This window comes from Nestor notabilis, unplaced genomic scaffold (genome assembly GCF_000696875.1).
Source record: "Nestor notabilis isolate BGI_N333 unplaced genomic scaffold, ASM69687v1 scaffold15912, whole genome shotgun sequence".
Taxonomy (NCBI): domain Eukaryota; kingdom Metazoa; phylum Chordata; class Aves; order Psittaciformes; family Psittacidae; genus Nestor; species Nestor notabilis.
The window spans coordinates 10,329-32,184 of record NW_009917121.1 but is presented as its reverse complement, the minus strand read 5'-3'; the positions used below and the strand labels follow the sequence as shown (position 1 = coordinate 32,184).

General features: G+C 43.0%; 1 protein-coding gene across 1 annotated transcript in view; it reads right to left on the bottom strand.

Annotated features, from left to right (window-relative positions):
• The window catches only part of TRIM55 (tripartite motif containing 55), a 37,107-nt gene extending 15,626 nt beyond the window's left edge, over positions 1 to 21,481 (bottom strand). Inside the window, exons 1-8 of the mRNA XM_010024949.1 lie at positions 21,202 to 21,481; positions 20,616 to 20,788; positions 12,788 to 12,953; positions 11,098 to 11,193; positions 7,005 to 7,238; positions 6,047 to 6,069; positions 5,821 to 5,945; positions 3,387 to 3,610 (exon numbers count right to left, since the gene is read on the bottom strand). Of these exons, the coding sequence (XP_010023251.1) occupies positions 3,387 to 3,610; positions 5,821 to 5,945; positions 6,047 to 6,069; positions 7,005 to 7,238; positions 11,098 to 11,193; positions 12,788 to 12,953; positions 20,616 to 20,788; positions 21,202 to 21,390 (1,230 nt within the window). The 5' untranslated portion in view covers positions 21,391 to 21,481. The remainder of the gene's footprint in view (positions 1 to 3,386; positions 3,611 to 5,820; positions 5,946 to 6,046; positions 6,070 to 7,004; positions 7,239 to 11,097; positions 11,194 to 12,787; positions 12,954 to 20,615; positions 20,789 to 21,201) is intronic.
• Between the last annotated feature and the right edge of the window lie 375 nt (positions 21,482 to 21,856).

Genomic DNA, 21,856 nt, shown 5'->3' with positions numbered 1-21,856 from the left:
AGACTGGAGTTGGTGAGAATCATTCCATCACCAAATTCAACTGTCACTGCTAAAAGGTAAGTAAGTGCCCTTTTATCATACCTGTAGGAAATACTGCTAACTTTTTGCTCGCCATGTGATGGTTTATCATGGTAAGACTTTTCATGTATGCTAAATGGTCAACTCCAACTTTAAAGAAAATAGCATTAAATACCTATGACCCACTTGTGCTTTTTCACACACACACACACATAATCTCATCACACGCATACAGGTAATTGCTTTGTTAATACATACAGCTTAAGCCTGTAAATCAGGATGGTGTGATTTAGAGAGTGCTGCTCATGGGCTGGTAGCCAGGCACTAAAGCAGGAGCTAGTGTATTGTGTAAATCCTTCACACACAGCTCTCTCAGTTCTGTTCTTTGGATCTTTGACCGATGTGAAGTTTGTATACATATGCAAAAGAAGGAGTATTCAGATTCAGGTTATACCAACTCTAACAACGTACTTTTAAGGAAAACCTCCTCCTGTACTTAACACATCAGTCTCTGTTATCCCATAATGCTGCTGGTAGTCTAACACAGAACTGGAATATATTATCTTCGTACTCTCATTTAATCAAGTCCCAAGAATCCTTGGAGGAAACCCCCTGCAACAGTTCTGAACCTAGGAAATCACACTGCTTACTGAGAGGCAATCAAACACATGAGAAGGCTCTGGGTATTTGCATAGCATTGTGTTCACGTGGGAAAGCCACACACTCCAGGTGCAGCACAGAGCTGCGCAAAGCAAAGTCAAGCCATAGCTGCTTAGTCAGAGGTGGTAGGATGGTAGGTGATGTACACAGGCTTTCACAGGTGAAGGGAGTAATCTCATGCACAGGATTTGTCTGCTACGAATGCATGCATCTGATGCACAGAGACATTGCCAGCCTCTCCAACAGCTCCTGAGCTTGTGCACGAGCAACTTGGATAACAGCTCGCGCAAGCGAGGTACACTGGCAGTTAAGCACAAGCAGCCATTGGCATGCTATTCTGAAGCTCAAAAGTCAGCCTGTCACATACTGAAACCATCTGTAAATCCAGGGGATTTGCTGAAATGACAATTTGTGCTGTTTTCATATTTCTGAAATTATTATTCTTTAGCATGCAGAGGAAAATTAAGTCACATTTTCCTTAGCAGATACTGTTCCCGCCTTGCTGCGCGTCACAGCCCTCTGAGGTGACTTCGGTAGCACTGACCTTGGACGTCGCTGTAGTGGCATTACTTTCCTTACCACTCCCTGGTGCACTCTCCTTGATTGCTGCTGTTGCCGGGGCTTCTGCCTTCTTTACACTTGTCTCCAGAGAAATAGGAGGCCCTACTGTCCCCAGCCCACTCACTGGGGTTGAGCTTGGACTGCTTGGTTGCCGCGACTGAGCTTTATACCAGCTAGGGTAAAACAAAGGATCGGTGGCTTCTGCTGTGGCCGGCACTTGAGTGTCAGACTCTGGGGTCTGTTGAGAACCACTTGGTGTCACAACCTCATCCTTAATCAGGACAGATAAAGAGAAGAACAAGCAGAGTGCACCACATTACCTTCCTGCCATAGCTACATTGCTCTGCATGCCATGTTTGTTATATATCATTGCAACGAATAGATTTGTCCTAATATATGGTCTGAAAGAATTACGATCAAAATGCAAAGCAAAAGCAACTATCATTTAAATAACACAGCTAAGGGAAAGAAAATAAGTTACCCAAATAATAGAATTGGAGGGTAGAATTAGCTGGGAAGGGGATGCTGACTGAGAAAGGAGTGAGCAAGCAGTTCCTTAATTCAGATGAACATCCAGTTCGATCCTAAAAATAAAATAAATTGTGCCTAAAAGCCTCATGAACCGGTACCAGCTGTGGACAGGTGTAGGTACCTTCAAACGGCTTGTCAGGTTTTGGGTTAAAAACAACTCATTTGCCAACAAGCCTGTTGATATGAGCAGTCAGAATAAGGATAATACAAAGACAGAGGAGAGAAATATTTGCCCACCAGCCTTGCTATCAGTGCTGTAAGACAAGCACAGCTTCTCTGCCAGGAAGAGGAACAACCAGTTGAACTGCACCTCTCTACCTGCACCAAGTTCTCAGGGCTCACCCACATGGTTCATGCTATCACCACAGCATTTCTGCTTTGCCTTTCTTGCATCAGAAGGCAAAAGCTGAAATACAGGTATCCCAACACACCGCAACACCCACATGCCATGTCTGACTCCACATCTGACCATTTCCTAATAACGTTTTACAGTTGCTACAGCAGCATGCTGTCAAATTTCCCACTTTAGCCTTAGAATTGAGGGATTTCATGTTAGTGGGAAGAATTGCTCATATCTAGTTCTTGTTTGCATAAAGCCCTACATCAGTTAGGCTACATAAACTTAGTTAAGTCAGTGCAAATCCTCAAAATACAAAAATCGATAAAGCCTGATTTAAGAACATTTTCACACAACTGGTGTTAACTCATGTATGTTTTTAAATCAAAGCAAGAATGAATCTATAGTATTTATTTTCCCTTGTTTTATGTGGGGAGCTTGCTACAATCAAAGATTCCTTACGTGCTCTATTGTTTACACACCTGTCTACTCAAGTATCTTCATAGCAGCCTTTACCATCTCAGCAGCTTCACTGGGTAAATTGCATAAGAGGAGAATTTGCTAAGTTAATTGTATGTTAGGCCAGCTAAAGTAGCACATGAAAAAATATTTTTTTATGTCGGTCTTCTAGAGTATGCGGCAATCATGGTCTCATTCTAATCACATTCCTTAAGAAAAAGTGCTGGCCTAAATTATTCACACCCTGAATCTATTTGCTGCTAGGTTGTAAAAGACCATTTCGTCTCCTTTTTGGTCTGTGATATTCCTATATCCTCCGGGATGAAATCCCTACAATGACAAAAGCAGAAGGTGGCCAATGCCATTCACAGAAAATGGGTAGGAGGTACGATGTAAAAATTGATGCAGAAAAGCTCACTAAATCCAGAGGGAATGTCAAATTCTTTTGGTAAAAATATTTTAACAACCATTTCATTTATAATAGTCTCAGTTAAACCACAGCAAGCAGAAAACTCATTGTAATGTGCCTGACTCCCAAGCTAGATCTCTTCTATTTATATCTTATGTATCCCATATACATCTCAACTTATCTAGCAGTGTAATTTTTTGCCTATTAAGCTATATATACACAGGTTGAGAGGAAAGGGTACAGTTGTGTATATGTATACAAGGGCAATAAACAATTCTGCTCTCCAGCGCGTTGACTCCTTTAGCCGTGCTCTTGACATATGGTGCCTACAAGGCACCAGGGAGTGTTTTCTTGCTCTGCCAGGGCGCACTCAGCATAGCTGTCAGGGCACTGAGGCACCAGGGCACTTACCTGACCAGCTGGGGTGGCAGGCAGTGGCACTGCAGCGGGTTTGGCTGGGGGCTCTCCTGCTGTGCCCTGTGGTTCAGGGTCCTGCCGAGGTGGCTGTGGTGCTGTCTCAGTGCCTTCCTCCTCCACCTCTTCCTCCACCTCCTCCTCTCCTGATGACTCTGTGTGGACTTCATCCAAGTCTTCACCATCCACTGTCTCCTCCTCTTCCTCTTCTTCCTCTTCCTCTGATAGGACACATGTAAAAGGACAGGGATGAGCAACACATGAATATGACTACAATCTTTATGTAATTAAAAAGCCATTTACAATTGCATGGCAAATGTACTGATAATCTTCTGCCTGGCAGGGGAAGCAGGCTGGCGAGAGGACATAGGTGAGGAGCCTGGTCCCAACAGCCTGGACTAGGCACTGCCATGGATCTGTCATTAGGCACTTTGCAGCAGGAAGGACCCTGAACACACACACACACACAAACACACACACACACACACACACACACACACACACTTGTTAAAATCTAAAGCTGACCCTTTCCATGGGAAGGAGGACAAAAAGTCCAGTCAATGCAGTTATCCTCATGAGGGATGTGCAGCACAGCCCTGCACTTTTTGCAGAGAGGACACCTGGTCTGACATAATCAGCTGGGAAAGAAGTCCCTCTTGCAATTGTAGGTGCATGTTTGTTTTAAACACCATTGAAGCCATCAAAATAGATCTTTACCGCATCAGTGCTTTGCAATACCTGACTGGAAGTTTGGGATACCGACCTTCCTGAAATCAGACTGTCAAACTTGGTCAAACCATCACTTCTGCATCATCTGACCCATCCTGTTGTCAGCATTCATGCCTTGGCTCGTTTCCAGAGGGAGCCCTCTAACAATGCACTTTCTTTTGCATAGTCACACTACTCATTCTCATAAACACCTGATGTTGTTCAGAGCCATGCTAGCACTTCAGAGAAATAAACTTAAGTGGATGCATTAATGCAAGCTCCAAATTGCTTGCACATTTTGCACAGGTTATAGTTCTGCCTGAATATTTAGAAGGAATGTAGATATGCGAATTAAGTAACACCCTCATAATGGAGAGATGTTTCTGCAGGCAAATACACTTCTGTAAGCAGAGTGCTGAATCTCGGCTTACACATCCCTGGGCTGCAGGGGACCTCACTGGCTGCAGTACGAGTTTCAAATACAGGACTGAACTCCTGAATGCCAAAGCCCTTGCTTATGGCTTGTCTCCAGGAGGTGGGTATCACATTCCCTATCACATGGTGGGGGTGTGTGTCTGTCCAGAGCATAAGGTCACGATTTTGGCAGATGCCCGTGCATGGCAGGGATGTGGCAGCTGTGGCTGATCACAGGGAAGAACTGGGCATGGGGCTGTGACTAGGGATTGTACTTCCCAGGACAAATCCCTGGAGGTTCATGGCCCTGTGAGATGACACCTGCTTCTCTGCTGCTGACTGGCGCACAGCTGCTGTCCCACTACATGAATCCCAGTGCCAAGTATAGTCAACAGATTCCAACCTACATACAAAGATCGGCACGGCAGGTGTGCAGGGTCCCTTGCAGAGAGCAGCCATGCACTCTGAAGTTAGTATAAATCTTGGCAGAGGAGTAAGAGATGGGAGGCATCTGCATAAGACTTAATTGGCTGGTAAAGGTAAATGTAAATGGACCAGCAGAATCCAGTGCTAGCAAGAAAATTAGAGATATCAAGACGACTGTTACAGCTGCCTTTTAATAGGAGAGATCTGCTTATTTGAAACATTTGTCTCCATTAACTTCTCGTGGGTTACGCTGTAAGGTAAAGCACAGGTGAGCCTAGATTTCAGGCTACTTTGGTAAATGTAAAATTACAACTTTGCACTATTATATATGTATTAAACATGTTTAGTCATGATGTCATGACAAATGACATGACATGATGTTAAATGCATGAAAGATGACAACAACTTTTGCTTCCCTTTGTAGCTCTTGTGATCTTGAATTTTATGTTTCTGTTATATTTCTCAATTATTATAAAAAAAGAGTTAAAAAAAGTATCTGTCATAAGTACTTCTTTTAGTAATAAACTTGATTATTAAAGTAATAAGTAAAGAAGTAATCTACTTCTTTAATGCCTTTTTAGAGCAGACAGGCCATACAATAAAAGTTTAATTTCGTGGTTCCTTCACAAGAGGAGTCAGTAAAGATCTCAGGCTTAGGAAAGTGTTGAGGACATATAAAAGGTAAGATTCATGGTGTCAACATGTTATGTGTTTTTTTCAACTGTGATGGATTTTTGCTTTTGATTATAATTGATATGAAATGGTCTAGTTACACTTTGGGATGGATAGAAATAGCTGATTCAAGTTTTGCTACCAGTATCATAATGTAAATCACACAGAGCTACAATTTAAGTAAGCAGTTTAGGTGAAATAAATGACATACCTCTGTCAAAATCAATTTCTCGTATTATCTTTTCTTCTCTACTAAGGTTCACTGTGAATTGATTCATATTTTCATACCCATCCTCTATTTTTTCCATTTGAAATCCTTTGGATGCTTCAGTAATTCTAAAACACAGAATTTAGTTATTTTGGCATTTAGATTTGCAGATAAATTAGCAACTTGTAATTCATTATAATGATCAAGAGTCTCAAGTTTAGGTACTTACTTTTGTAGCAATGTTTTGGCATTCTGTGAAAACAAAAAGGAAACAACTGACTTCTTAAATGGTTCATTTTTTTTTCAGAGATTTTATATATTGAAATATTATTCTGACGGTGTCTGCTTCTAAACATGCTACTATGGATCTCATAAATGACAACCATGAGAGATCTATGAATGAGATCAGATTTACATGATAATTAGTATGCAGGTGAGTAAACCTTTTAGTTCATTGAAAAGTTTTTAATTAAAATCCAAATAGGATAGGAAGTACGTACAATTTCTCAAAAATAAAATGGAAATATTTTTGCTCCTTTTTTGTGTGTGTTTGTGGTGAAAAGCAATGTTGCATTACCATCTTCAGTCACAGTAACTATATTTGACTATCCATAAGGGCATACTTCTGGAGCCTCTTTGTCTGGAAAGAATATTGTACTCATCAAAGGCAATTCTTTGATGAAAATAGTGTTTTTTTTAATATATCTATATATTTTAGAAAACATCCTTTCAGCCTTTAATATAGAGAAATTGTAGGAAAAAAATAAGTAAAATCATAAAAATGTGACTTAGAACATAAATATTTAATTCGTGAGAAGTTAATCACTCTGTCAATATGTAAACAAAACCTATAACTCACAGAAGTTCAAGTACACATATATTACAACAGTGGGACATTACAGATATGTTAGAAAATGTTGAAATTCCTGTTTATTCTCTGGGGTTGAGAAATTCATACCCAGGATAGTATATTTGGGTGAGAATATCAAATACATTCTTAGTTTGGATACTATTCACAAGAAGACTAGTCATTTGTCTGTGCTGATGCAAGTGTTTAAAAAATGAGTTTGTGTAAATGTTCACCGAAAGATGACCAAACTCTGAATGTGCCTAAAATCAAGAAATGCTTAAATAGTACTTCAATAAACCCATCATTCTTCTTCTATCTGCATTTACAGACTTTATACCTGCAAAAACACAGCCATTTCTGGTTCTTCCATGAACTGGATTCCTGATTCAACCAGCTTTGACACAGCTTCCAAATGATCCGCATACTTCTTCATCAGGGAGCGGACGTGTTCCAGTTTCTCCTCTTGGGTTCTGGTGATTATTTGTGTCATCTCATTTTTTCTTTCTTCCAGTACAGAATAGAGATAATCAAATTTTTCACACAGCTGCTCTTTCTGTCGTCTGCAGCATTCCTGTGAATCGTTTGGTTTATGTTAAACATGTTATGTTCTTAAAAGAGTTTCTATTTTTACAGTTACTTGGAAGCCTTTTCATCAAAGATATTCCTCCTTCTGAGCAGTGCAAAGGATTCTGAATGACCCCAGAGACTTTTATAATTTTCAAAGCTCAAGCTACTGGAACAAAAGTTTTAAAACCGTTCTCAAACTCTGAGTTTCAAGCCCCCAAACAGGTTATTGTATAACTTGCCAGTCTGCTAAAGAACTGTAAAAGGTATTTATGATATCTGCAGTGACACATCAAAGTCTGTAGAAAAAGTAAAAACCTCCACTGTGTTAGCAGCTGGGTTCATTTGCATGGACAGAATGATTTTTAGATTTAGATTTTTAGAGGAGTCATTGTCTCATATCAGCTCTGGAGAATTTTATTTTTCTACCAGAGAACCTAGAACTATCCTGGCTGGGCTTGATTTTCACATACACCCACTTAGACTCTATTTTGACAATAGGTGTCCATTATATTCCGTTTACTGTGCACTGAGTGAGGTAGCAGTACCACAAAGAAAACGGTGTGTGACAGAAGCACAGAGACAAGAAGGAGGAATTGGGTTCCAACCCCACCTTCAGGCACTGATTTTCACATCATTTTTTGAGACACTTTTATTGTCCTTCCAGTCAGACAACATACCATATTTCACTGAGTAAGGAGGATGAGTTTGATGACTGCTTCCTTGAGTGCTCTCTAACAAGAACACACTGCACTTGCAAGGGAGGATATATGGGAAGGAAATAGGAGACAGGTTATCTATAATGTCTGAGGTCTACCAAACAGAAGTACTTGAGTCATCTGTGTGCCCTGGGGCAAAACCTTACTGTGGTTATATCTGGCTGTGGTTGATGGTGATTATTTGAAAATCTTTCCTAGGAGCTGAGGCTGAATCAATTCCTCATCTTCTTCCCTTGAGGCATAATGCTGAGATCCTGGCAGCACAGGATTATTTACAGTTCAACAGTACTTTTGGAAGTGATAAGACTGATTATTCATAGCACTTGGCCAAAGAGAATCACACTTTTTCTCTTGACTTTCAGCCAGAGCTGTTTCCTATGAGTGGTGGCAGTCTGCTCTGTATCATTCAAAGAAGAAAGACTTTCAAAACTGGACGTGTGGCCAAAAATCATAGCCTGCATCGAGGGGTGGAAAGTGAAAACAGATCTTGTTGCACTGACCCAAGTATCTACCTCTGCTTTCTAATGAGGAAGAGTAGGCTAACCAGGCACTTGTAATTTAAAACTCCCTGCAGGGGGTCAGGCTTGTCCTGACCATCTGAAGGTGCTTGCCACTTCCCAGAAATTCCTGATTAGTGAATTAAGGGGTGGGGATAAGGAAGCTTTCAAACCAAGTGAGTCACAGTTCCTGGGTGTCATTCTGTTCTTCAGACCTCAAGTAATCTTCCTCTCTTCTTTCACTCCTGTCCTAGTTTTCTCCCAGTGTTTCCTGCACTTCTGCTTGCTACAGGTTCCTCTTCAGTTTAGTTTACAATGACCTCCTCTGAAATGTCATTCAGACCCCTTGTAAAACAACCTTAATTTCAAGACAGGTATGTACTATCTTTGCCATGTGATACAAGACAAGAGGTAGAAGGAGAACAAGAGGGTGATAGCAGGGTGTCCTGAGAGATCCTTTCTTGACTCTCAGATCTAATATACATTATTTCCTGCCAGCAGATATTACATAGCTGTGAGCCCCAAAAGTAAGAGGGCAAAACAGGTTCCTAACTGCAAATGCTGAAATATTTCTGAAATACTCTCTTTCTGTATACAATATTCCCATATGAAGTCTCTGCCTCACGGAACTACCCTAATCAGATTCTGTGTAATGAAAAAGGTTAAAAAATACATGACTTTCCATTCTGAAATGTTCTCAGCCTTTTTGTTTCTTAAAGCATGGCTACAGCAAAAATAAAGGAGTCCTTGCCACTGAGCATGAGGTGCACTGCTTGTTCTGGAATATCTGTATTGACTGGCCTATGCTATTAGCATTTGACTGAAACATAGCAATTTTTCCTTCATTATTTGACTTATATTGCTTACAGGGCTAAACAGTACTTTATTTTTGTTTTCCGTTCCTTTCTTATTTTCAGTGTAATATGTGTTTTTTAGGGTTGGGTAGAAGCAATAACTAAATATGGAACTGTAGGCTACTGCTTACTCTAGCTAAAAGGAAAGCGGTCATGTATTTTCTGCTAAAGCAGATATTTACTGTTCTCTCCAAAGTGTTAAGCAGAGAGAAGAGACAATCCTGGATCATAAGTATTATTTCCATGTGTGCACATTTCTTAGCTCCAGCTGTAGCTTTTCATCTTCAAGGACAAACTGATGTCAATTCAGACAAAGCTCTTGTGTGGTAGGAAATGTGATTTGCTTGAAATGTAACAAGGAAGTGCCAAGGTAAGCTCTACGATCTATTTTCTGCAGTCTTTGACTTTAAAGGTGAAAAGCCTGTTAAAACATCTGAAGGTAAAATGGCTGCACTTTCTTTGGGATTTGAGTTTAAAGGTTAGACTTTAAACTGAGTGGATGACTGAGGAAGCCAGTCTCAGAAACTGTTGTATTTATTAAGGTATTTTTAGCATAGAGTTTTGTCCATACTTCAGACTAGATATTTGAAGTTTTGTTTCTGGTTCAGCTAGTTCAACTTAAATGAATATAAGCTTTTGCTTTTGTATCATTCAAGTTTCTGCAGTTAACCTACTTGAAAAGCTTCTTTCTGTCTGCAAAGTCCTGATAGTAGCCATACCCATCCTTGCAACTTCATCCTTCCTGACTACAAAGTTCTGACTGCTGCTAACATCCACTCTCATTTACTTGGGCTAATGGTTTTATGTTCTTTGAACCAAACTTGGACATTTTCTGTTCTTCCTTGCTCTAAGGAAATAGGAGCCTTGGTCAATTGTGTACATAGATTGTGGAATCAATTTTTCTTACCAATTATAATCTATACATCTTGGATTAACTTATTTTTCTCTGCCACTTCTCTTTTCTGCTCCAGCTCTAAAGGCTCAGTATAATTCTAATTGGGCTGAGAGGGATGCAACTCCTTCACTAGATGCTTCATCAAACTCTTATCACAAAATCAATCCATATGAGCTCCTTTCAGCCTGTTGCTCTGTGATGCTCAAGTTGGTCAGAGCTGATATTCATATTTGCTTTGCTGGTACAAACCTCTTGGAGGAAATGAAAGCCACTTCTGCTACTGAAAGACACAAAACTAATTCCAGCTCTGTCATAAAGGTCTTACTAGACCTTTATGAGAAAAGCCAGTAAATACCCAAAGTCTTCTCTCCCACAAGCAACAAAACAAAACTCCTCAAAGGACAACATAAGTGTATTAAAGAGTACTTCTGTGCAGAATCAACCAAATACAGAGGTCACTGACATACTTGGGTGCCATGCTACACAGATGGCTTAGACTAAGACTCTGTTCACAGGACCAGTCAGGCTTTAGACTTTTACAGCTCTAGAACCTGATCTTAGTTGTTAAATGAGCTGGGAGTTGATGGGATTTTGTTGAATCTGCTTTTAACTTCAGTCATATCTTATGCCACTAAGAATGCTGAGCAAGATGTGCTATTGTGGATTATTCTTACTCTTTGTCCTTGATCACATGGCCAATGTCAGAGGCAGGGTGCCCAGCAGGATGTATCCTTTGGTTGAGGCAGTACAGCTGATACTGTACAAAGCCTTAGGTAATGGTTTACTGAAAGGCTGTGGGGGTGCATTTGGGTAAAGTGAGGTCTGCTAAAGAATGATTGTTACCAGCAGTTTAAAAGATGTGACTTGCTGAAATAACTGCATTTAAAGAGGTGGTACCTACCTCAACCGTCTTGCAGGTCTCCTCCAGCTGCGTGACTATCCCTTGCATTCTGTCATTGCTCCCCACAAGGACTGCAATGCCATCACTCAGCTCGGACTAGGAAGTAAGGGGAGAGCAAGCAGGAGTGTGTTAGATGCTGTCCCACTTCAAGGTGGCACATCTAACTGGTGTCCTCAACATAAAAAGGACATGGAGCTGCTGGAGCAAGTCCAGAGGAGGGCCACGAGGATGATAAGAGGACTGGAGCACCTCCCGTATGAAGACAGGCTGAGAAAGTTGGGGATGTTTAGACTAGAGAAGAGAAGGCTGCGTGGAGACCTCATAGCAGCCTTTCAATATCTGAAGGGGGTCTACAAGGATGCTGGGGAGGGACTCTTCGTTAGGGACTGTAGTGGTAGGACAAGGGGTGATGGCTTCAAACTTAAACAGGGGAAGTTTAGATTAGATATAAGGAAGAAGTTCTTCACAGAGAGGGTGGTGAGACACTGGAATGGGTTGCCCAAGGAAGTTGTGAATGCTCCAACCCTGGCAGTGTCCATGGACCTGGAAGGACCAGGGCGCTACAGAGCCCCTGGCATGAAGGCAGCAGGGCTGGGGCTGTGGTTAGAGGAGAAGGGAGGAAAGGAGGAGGCAAAAGTGGAGACTGCTGATCCACTGGCATGAGGGAAACCAGTGGAAGAAAGAAATGGCCTGAATGTGGGGATGGGGTTGACTGTGAGGTATCTTTAGAAAAGGAGAAGCAGAGAAGCTGGTCCTTAGGGAACTTGTTGAGGGTGCTGGGGAGGGTGAGGGTCTCTTGGCAGTCTCCTGTGATAGAGGCAGCCATGGCCTTCCCAGCTTTGTAAATAATCCTTTGAAGCACATATCCTGAAGCCTCCAGGTTACACCTCCAGTCTTGGGCATGACAGCCCCGTTCCACAGGCACTCTGAGAAGGAAACTGCTCCTTGCAAATCTCCATGCAAAGGGAGTGACTGGGTGCATAGATTCAGTCCAAGAAACTTCTCCCCCTTCTCCCTCCTTTTTTTGATTGAAAAGAATGTTTGTAACTACTTTCCTAAAGCAACTTCTCATTTGTAGTTTCCACACACAAGCATCTGTGTGACAAAGTTGGAGTCTGGGATTGCAAACTTGGCCTGTCTGATTGCTTGCCCCACTGGGACCCTCCAGAAAAATGAGCTGTTTATCTCAGGAGAATAACCCAGTGAGTCAGGTTTTAAATTAATACTGTATTAAAAATAAACAAGTCTTCTACTGGTGACAGCAAGGGCAGAGGATGTTAGGTACATCCTGTGCTGCCAACTATTGAATATTCCTGCATTCACTTGCAGAAGGAGATTTTTCACTTAACTTTTCTTAAAAATTGGATGCTTAAAGGCAAAAGTGCCTGATGATAACTATTTGGTTTGTAATGGTCTGTTCTCTTTCCAGTTCATGTGTTGTAAATCCCACTTGTTTTTCTGATCTAAAAGCACTGAAAAAAGATATTAGGAATCTTGAAAGAGATCCTCAGGTTCACATCAAATTGCTGTCTAAAATGTTTACTCACTACGCTAATAAAAATTACTGTTTGTGTGAGCCTTTCACTCACACACAGGAATGGCAAAGGCACACCCATGCCCCTTTGGAAACTCACAGGAAGCCCTACTGATGATCCTATCAGTTGTCTGTGACATACAAAAAGATATTTACCTTCTGTTGCTGGTAAACGTTTGTGAGAGGAGCAACTTGACAGTCTTTGTGTGCACCAAAGACTTTGCACAAGGAGCAGGTGGGCATTTCACAGTTCAAACAATAGATATTAATTCTTTCATCTTCATGCTCTTCGCACATTGGCTGGTCACACTTCCTTTCAGGTCTGCAAAAGAAAACAAAATTAAAACAAACTCAGTACTCACGAGTTTCTGATGACAACACTCAGTGTATCACCATGAAATATGATATATAGCAGTGTCCAAGGCTGACCTGAATATGCTGTGTAGACTTAAACCTGCTACTTGGGATGACTAAATAGACAGTGGGACAGATTAATATCCTGACACAAGAGGATGTGATGACAATATAGCAACATGACTTCATATGGGAATGCCAGCTGGGAGTCTGACTGAACCCTCGCTCATATTTTAAAATGTAAACAACCTCACTGAGAGTGATCTCAGACTACTCATATACCTTAATTAGCATGTTATCTGTCTGAAATATGAAACATATGTAATTTCTCTCAGGTTCATCATACAAAATTTGGACACTTGGCCTTAAAGTAGAAAAGCTCTTATGCAGGGGACTAAACTGAATCAAATTGGGTATTGATGGACCTTTATGCCCTTAACTCTGTGTCTCTGCTGATGAGCATTTACAATGCCCAGGTCAGGACTGTCAGTATCAAACAGGACTGGGTCCTTACGGCCTTCATACTAGGCCAGCAACCAAATAAGGTCTCACACAAATTAGTTTTATCTGGGTGGCAAGTGTCTAGCTTGTACAATGTTGAACTTTTTAACAGTAGGTAACTTGATTGTACCCATCACAAAATCCATGGGTTACACAAGGAGCATTCCCCTTCTGTGCTAAGCCAGGAACTGTCACCAGACTAGAGTTCAGTCCTGGTCTTCTAATCAACAAAATGATTTCTCCATATACACACAAGTCAATTCCTACTATTTTAGGAACTTATTTAGTTGTATCTTCCTTTAAATGAGCCACTTAACTGATGCTTGCAGTGTAAGTGAAAGCTCTGGTCCAGTCTGCATGGGCAGGCCAATGTTTTTCTGACCCCATGCTTTGGGCTTAGCACCCTGAGCACATCTTCAGCAAGAACATGAGTGTGTGAAGATGTGGCACCAGAGGACAGGGTAAGTAGATTGATGGAAGGAGTGTGCCTGGGACTTCAAGCCTCCAAAGGTTGACAATCCTATGGCGACAATGTTAAATATTTCCAACATAAGCCATTATCCCCTTCTGTGGCCATTTGGAAGGAGAACTATGACTTAACTGTGGCAAGTGGAGCAATGGCATCATACAAATACATCTTTTTATCTTTAGATAGAAAATATTTTCTAAAACTATAGAGTTTAATGGAATTACATGGGAAAAAAAAATATAAGCCATTTTACAGACCTCTGTAGCAAGGAGGCAACTAGTCATTCTGTTCAATTTTAAAACAATGTATGAGAAAATCATTATTTTATATTATATTATAGTAGAGTTTTTCCATACAGTTTGGTAGAATGGACATGGCATTTATTTTTTAATGACAAAATACAGGTTTTCTCTTCTGAAGGGAATGGAAGGAATATTGTCAACTAGATGCGTTTAAAAAACATCAGGCAACAAAGAAGATGTCTCATGCATTCATATTTTTGAATTTAAAGGCGGCACTGCAATTTAAAGGGTTCATATGGGAAGTTTGTAATCTGAAGTATAACATGATATACCAGAATAAATCAAGACAGAAACTTCTGAAGGAAGCCTGTATTATTTGGGTGAGGTTTCTAGCATATATTTATATAAGGCACTCAGTGTGTCAAATCCAGCATCATTTCAATGCTAGTCAAAAGGCATGTGTTTCCACTATAAAAACACTTTACACTGTTTGCAGGTGACTGCAAACAGCCCCTAATATATTCATGTTATAGTGCACCAGTGGGAGGGCCTGTGTGTGATGGCAGTAACAGACAATGAATTTCAAAGTGATTAATTAAGCCTAAAATAGCTGCTCTTCCTGCAAATATTTACAAGACCAGAAACAGAAACTCCTAGAAGGTTCCTTGACACTGGAATGGTGCCACTAACATGAAAGACACATTGCACATGGCAAAAAGGAGATGGTGTCAAGCAAGTTCAGCCAGAAGTAACCAACCTTCAAAGGTGCAGCAAAGGGCTGGAAGAAACCTGGCAGAATGCCCTGAACTAGTGGGGCCCTGAAGGCACTGACAGAAGAGTAGAAGTAAACAGATCTACAGTCTCCCAGGCTGTGCAGGAGAGATTTTTAGCACAACATTCCCTAACCTCAGAGGGGATCCTCTAGTTCTATATTGGTGTAGCAAAGGCCAAAGCACAACCTCTAGGTTTAAAATGGTGGCTGATCCTGAAACAGGAGATTAAAGAGTAGTTGATAGGAAAAAGACAGCATGGCTGTAGTGAAAGAAAAGATTCATCACCAATGGGCTTGTGACCAAAGAAGCAGGAGGCTGCTGAAATGGCCTAATAGCTTTGTGCTCTCCTTCTCCGACTCTGCTCTTTGAATTGCTCAGCCTTGTGTTTGACTGTTACATGCTTATTCTTTTCCATTAAAATTGGATTTTGGCCCTAACGTGGAGTGTTGTGTGTGCTTTATGGAGAGGAGGATTCTCAGCACTGGTAAGGCCACACTTGGAATACCGAGTCCAGCTCTGGGCTCCCCAGTACATGAGAGACATGGACATACTGGAGAGAGCCCAGCAAAGGACCCTGAAGATGATTAAACGCCTAGAGCATCTCTCCTGTGAGTAAAGGTTGTGGCTTTGGACTTGCAACCTGGGTAAGGGAATATTCAGGGGGATCTTAACAATGACCTTGATCTTACCAGTATCTTCAGGTATCTATATACCTGAACAGAGGGTGTTATGAGGATTGAGCCAGGCTTTTTTCAGTGGTGCCCAATGCCAGGGCCAGAGGCAACGGGATAAACTGAAGCATTGGAGGTTCTCTCTGAAGTTCAGGAAACACTTTTTCACTGTGAGGGTGACCAAGCACTGGCACAGGTTGCCCAGAGAGGTGGTGGAGTCTCCATCCGTGGAAGTCTTTAAAAGCCAACTGGACATGGTCCTGGGCAACCGGCTCTGGGTGGCCCTACTTGAGCAGTGGGGGTGGACCAGATGACGTCTAGAGGTCCCATCCAATCTCAGATGTTCTGTGATTTGCTGAGGAAATGCAAAGTTGCTGGGCACATAAAGGAGCACGCTTTAATTAAGGACATGGTAAGACGTTAGGAAAACTGCTGTTTAGTTAGAAAGCATGTTTTTCTTAGGATTTTTACAAATCCGAAAAGGTTTCTACTGAAGTCCTGAATGCAACTTTGATACTGTTTTTACTGAGGACCGTAAGATAGCTGTAGCCCTTCCTGTACCATCACATCACCTAGTGCCTGCACCTGGTCAAGGAATGCATGACTTCATGGAGCACAGTCAGGTCATTAGTGAAGAAATTACACTGTATTAGCCCCAGTACCAATCTCGGGCATACACCACTAATGACTGGCCTCCACCTGACCTCGTGTTGCTCACCATGACTCTTTGAGTCTGGCAATTCAGCCAGTTTTCAGTCCACTTCACTGTCCACTGTAGACCTTATTTCATCAGTTTGTCAATAAAGATGTTACAGGAGGCATTGTCAAAAGTTTAGATAAACAACATCCACTGCTCTCCTCTCATTCACTGGGTTAGTTGTCTCACTATAAAAGGCTATTGGATTAGCCAGGCTGATTTCCCCTTCATAAATACATGCTATTTCTATACTTCTCATCACCTTTTTGGTTTTTATATGTTTGAAAATAGTTTCCAGGAGGGTTTGCTTGAATAGCTTTCAATTTACCAGTGTGAGGATGACCAGCCTGTAGTTCCCTGGATTCTCCTCCTTGAAGATGGGAGTAACGTTTGTTTTCGTCCAGTCCAGTCCTCAGGAACATCTTCTGATTACCATGAGCTTTCAAGGATTATTGAGAATGGTCTTTCAATGACATCAGCCAGTTTCTTCACCACTCATGGGTGCGTCCCACCAGGATGTCCATTTTTTTTTTTATATTCCCTAACCTGACCACGCTCCTCCGAGGATATGTCTGCCTTACTCCAGTCTTTCCTGCTGGTGTCAGGGGCCTGGGATTACTGGAGGCTGATCTTACCAGTAAAGACTCAGATGAAGAAGGCATTGAGTACCTCAGCCTTTTTTATGTTCTTTGCCACAGAAGACCCTGCTCCATTTTAGCAGTGGTCCTACACTTTCTCTAATCTTCCATTTGCTGCTGATGCACCTGTAGAAGCTCTTCTTGTTAGCTTCCATGTCCCTCCTAAATCCATCTGTACATGCTTGGACAGTGTCTCATCTGAGTCACCTGTCCACCTTCTTTTTGCTTCTTTTCTAGTGTTTTATCAGGAGCTCCCTGTTAATCAATGCAGATATCCTGCCATCATTGCTTGAGTATATGGCGATAAACCATTCTTAAGCTTGGAGAAGATGGTTCTTGAAAATCAATCACAATGATAGGCTCTCCAAAAAGCAGTGAAAAGCCCATCAATAGCCAGGGTAGAAATGGGGCTTGAAAAATTAGAAGACTATAAATGTTGACATGGACATAGGAATTCCTGCAGCTCCATTACACTAGTACTATCATGAATGCCTGGCTCAAGACACCAGGTGATCTTAGGGCTTTGTCCCCATGGGGGGATGCAGAAGATCCAGGTGATCTCTCTCCTTATATCTTTCACTGCACAATCTGTGGGGCTTCTCCTGCAGCTCCCTTGCCTGGCAACCCGTGGGCAGTGAGCCCATCTCCCTGACCCAGCCTATCTGAGATCCCTTTGCATCCCTGCAGCCAGTCCTGGAGAATCATGCCCTCCCATGGGATATCTGGCTGAGGCCTCTGAGGTGTCAGGGATAGCTGCTCCTGGCAGTGTCGGCTTCACCATCCTCCAGCATGTCACCACCATCTCAGAGCCCATACATGCTGCTCTCAGCACAGCGCCTAGTCCCTGCTGTGCACACTGCTGCAGACACTGCTTCATCTGTGCTCAGCCTGTACCTAGGGCTCTCCTTGGCAGGTGCAAGGTGGAAAGAGCACTCAACCCTCCCTGATAGGGATTCAGCTTGTAACAAAGCCCAAAGCACCTTTTGATAGGGAATAGCCAGCCAAGCTTGTTAGAGGCTGCCAGAGCTTGCAAGAAGTCACAGCTTCCTGTTGCTAACCTTTCCTTGTAGCAGCAGGCATCTTGGTGGCCCTCACATAGTTCAGGTCATCAGTGGCCTACAGACTTTCAAACATTGGTTTAATGTTTTAGCCAACTGGGTCAGTCCTTTGCTGTCCTTTAAAACTGTGTAGAAGCCACATCCTGCTTGAGGATTTCTTTCCTGTGCTGCTAATAGATGCTACATTGGGCAACAGGTTATGGTGCCAACAGCTAGAATTTGATGAGCAATGGCATAAAAGACCATATGATGTGATTTTTAGTAATAGGAGGGGCTGCTTGTGAGGGCTTGGGCAGACCCCCCCCCAACCTGTAGCCCAGCTGTTGCCCCGCTTCTATTTTAAAAGCCCTAATTCTTAATTCAAATAGAAGCTCAAATTTAAAAAAATATTTTTAAAATAAATTGGTTTTGCCTAAGCAGGAGACAAAGCTTGCTCCCTAGATGGATTATTCCTCACTCTCCTAAGTCCACGTGAAATGCAGCTGGGAGCTGGCATCATTCTGGCACATGCAGTTATGGTGAATTATACCCACAGGAGGACTGAAAGGAAAGAGGCTCCTGTGCAAATCACAGGTGCTGCCAGTTTGAAGGGCTGTCTTGGGAAGAAACAAGGAGGCAAAGGTCACATCTCCCCCTTCCTCTTACATACCTCTGCCAGACCTCAGCCCTTCGGATGGGAAGAGGAAGGAAGAAGTGGAGAAGACTTGGTTTCTCTTGCTTTTTGGTTTCAGCGGAACAGCATGGCAGATCTTGCTCACATTCTCAGAGGAACTTGAGAAACGTTAGGCAGAGGGAGATAAGTAGCTGAGGCCAACAAAGTGCCAAATAGTTTAGATAATGCTGCTATGCATTGCCACTGCTGCGTAACCCTGATGATAACTTTCATTCTAAGGACATACATGAAGGTTAAATAAGCACCTTAACAGACTGAATAAACGAGCCTTTTGGACAAATATCTCAGCAAATATATGTTCATGCTATATTTCTTTTTTTCCTATTCTCTTCTTTTATTCATCATGTGTTTTACTCCCGTGGAATTTAAAAAAAATCTACCAAATATCTTACGTATCTTTTTAACTGAATTTTGTTCCAATTGCCCATGAACTACATAGGAAAATGAGCAGCATTTATATTTTAAGTTAAACACAACTGTGATCTGAAAAAACAAAAACCAAAAACCGAGAAAGACGAGGCCACACATGTCTAGCTGATGTGGTCAAAAGCAAAGTCCATCACCATGCTGATTCATTTCCTCCGAGATTTTCCTGGCTAAAATAATATTTGGGTATCAGTGACACACACAAGGGTAGCTGACCTTCCCTTGGCACTGAGTGTGAAGGGCAGCAGAAAGAACAATTTTAAGCCAACTTCGTGCTCTCTGACACTTTGGAGCTCCAACCTATGCTTAGCTACATCAGTCCCCAAAGACATTTGAGCAGCCAAGAACAGCCAAAGCCACCTTTGGGAGTGCTTTCTCTGCTGGTGACTGTCCTCTGCTAGAGAAGGGGAGAAGTGCCCTAAGCCATCCCAGGCTCTGGGCTCCAATGTCTGTGTCCACCTGCTGCAGCAAAACCCATCTCCTTGTTGGGGTGGGATGGGAAGACTGTCAGGGAGCACAGCCAGGACTGCACCCTCCTTCAGGTGTACAAAACACCTTGCCATACGAATCTGGCTGTATGGATCCATGCTGGTGACAAAAGGCAGCTTCCCTGGGTGAGATATGCTTGCTTAGAGGCCGGGGGCCAGACTTAGCTTTCCCTCTACTAAGTTCCCCATGGTGGTACCATGAGTCCGACCCATACCAGTGAAAGAAAGATGAGAATGCAACATTTTTCTGTTGCTGGATCCATTACACATCCAATGCAGAAAATTAACATTCAGGAGTAATCTTACTTTTTAGGATCAACCCATTCCTCTACCCTGAGGTCGTGAATCTTGTGCACAGCCACACAGCACTGATTTCTGGTTATTCTTCCTCTTTTATGGAGTCTTAAATAAGTTCATGAGTTCACATCCCAAGCTGACAAGAATGGAGATTTTTTTTACTGAGTTTTGATTCGACATTATGATGCAGGGTATCTTCTGTGTGAAATTCAGTTTTCTTCTTGTTTGCACTGTCTGTCCCTCAGGATTTTCTAACAAGACTTGAAATTTCTTTGCCTTCTGTAGCATGAGAACACCCAGGTTAAAGACAAATGAGCATAATCTGAACTGTTTTAAAAATTAATGATGTGAACCTAGCTGCTTTTCCCTTATTCATGGAGCCATACTGACCTCAAGGGCTTTGTTTGCATGAGTAAGTGCTGTTCATGTGAATAAGCATGGCACAGTCCTCTGATGTAAGTGGAAGCAGGGAAAATCAGAATCTATTTGGATAAGGTTTTCTGTGCTCAGTCAGAGCTGACTTCATTGCACAGCAAACAGACAGGCATGCATGGCAGCATGATCCCTTTCTGCATTTCCAAGTGACAAAACAACTAAATCAGCCTCATGTGCACCAAAATGAAGAGACCAAAAGCTTCCTATGCCGTGTCTGATTTTGTAGCAAACCTCCTCTGAAGGGCACACATTCACTCGTTACCTTGTGGACTCCTGCTTGTAGATGTCGATGATGTTCTCCACCAGCAGGTTCCTCTGCAGCCCGTAGACTCCATGCCGGTCGAGGACCACCTCGTGCCTGCAGGAGGGACAGCGGAAGCGGCCTCCCGACGCCACAGTTGTGCCTCCTCTGGTCGGCAGGTAGGGGTTGGAGGCCTGCTCTTGCCAAGCAGCACAAGGAGAGGTGAGTAAGGCCGCGCAAAGCCATGAAAACCTCTTTCAAAAGCACCGGGGCAAAAACACGCTTATAGGAAACCGTTTGTCAACATGCCCTGGGAGAGGGTAGCTCCAACAAGCCACCCTCAGCAAAGCACCCAGCGACTGCAGGGTGAGGGGCCAGTTCCTCAGCTCACACACGTGGCCATGTCCCGGCAGCTAACAGGTGTCACTTCAGTCTGCCGTGAGCTCAGCCCCGGCCCCAGGGACACACAGCTTCTGGATTAAATCACCCCCCTTCCTGCCTGACCGACTGTTAAAAGCAGTCGTCCACACCATGTAAAAAGCCTGCTCTCCGTTCACGTCAGGCAGTGGTGCCTGGGGAGCAGGACTCTCTGCGGGAAGAAACCTACCTGGAAGATGTCGCTGGCACATTTCCGACAGAGGTTGTGCTGGCAGGGCAGGATCACCACAGGCTTGGTGAACATCTCCAAGCAGATGGGGCAAATCAGCTGTTTCTCCAGGTTATCCATGGTTTCCTGCTCTTTGGAGAAGGACTTGTAGTTCAGGGCGGTGCTCATCCCTAGCTTTTCCAGGGGCATACACTTAGGATTACAGCCTCGTGGAGGGGTTTCCAAGTTAATTTCCCTTGAAATAAGTCCAAGGCTACGCTGCGATCAGAGTCTCTCTGTGTTGCTGTGGCCGGAGGACATTGTTCAAACGAGGGGCCGAAGGGAGCCGGGGCCGTTTTTAGCAGCGCGGCGTCACGAGGTGCCATCCTGCCGTGCCCATATAAGCGCGTGAGAGGAGGACAGGCTGGGACAGGTGACAGCTGGCGGGGGGCGGGGGGGCGGCTGGCAGGGCCCTGGCTCTCCTCACTCACACATGGTGGCCTTCACCCCTTGAGGAAGACAGCGAGTGATAAGCAAACACAATCTGCTCCCCCCTTATCTCTGCACAGCAGCAGAGAGTGTAGGGCTGCCCCAGTCTAACAAATGCTCTGTTTCAAGCAAGCAGCCGTGGCTGTGAGATGCAGGATATAATTTTCCCCTTGTGTTTTGCCAGGGT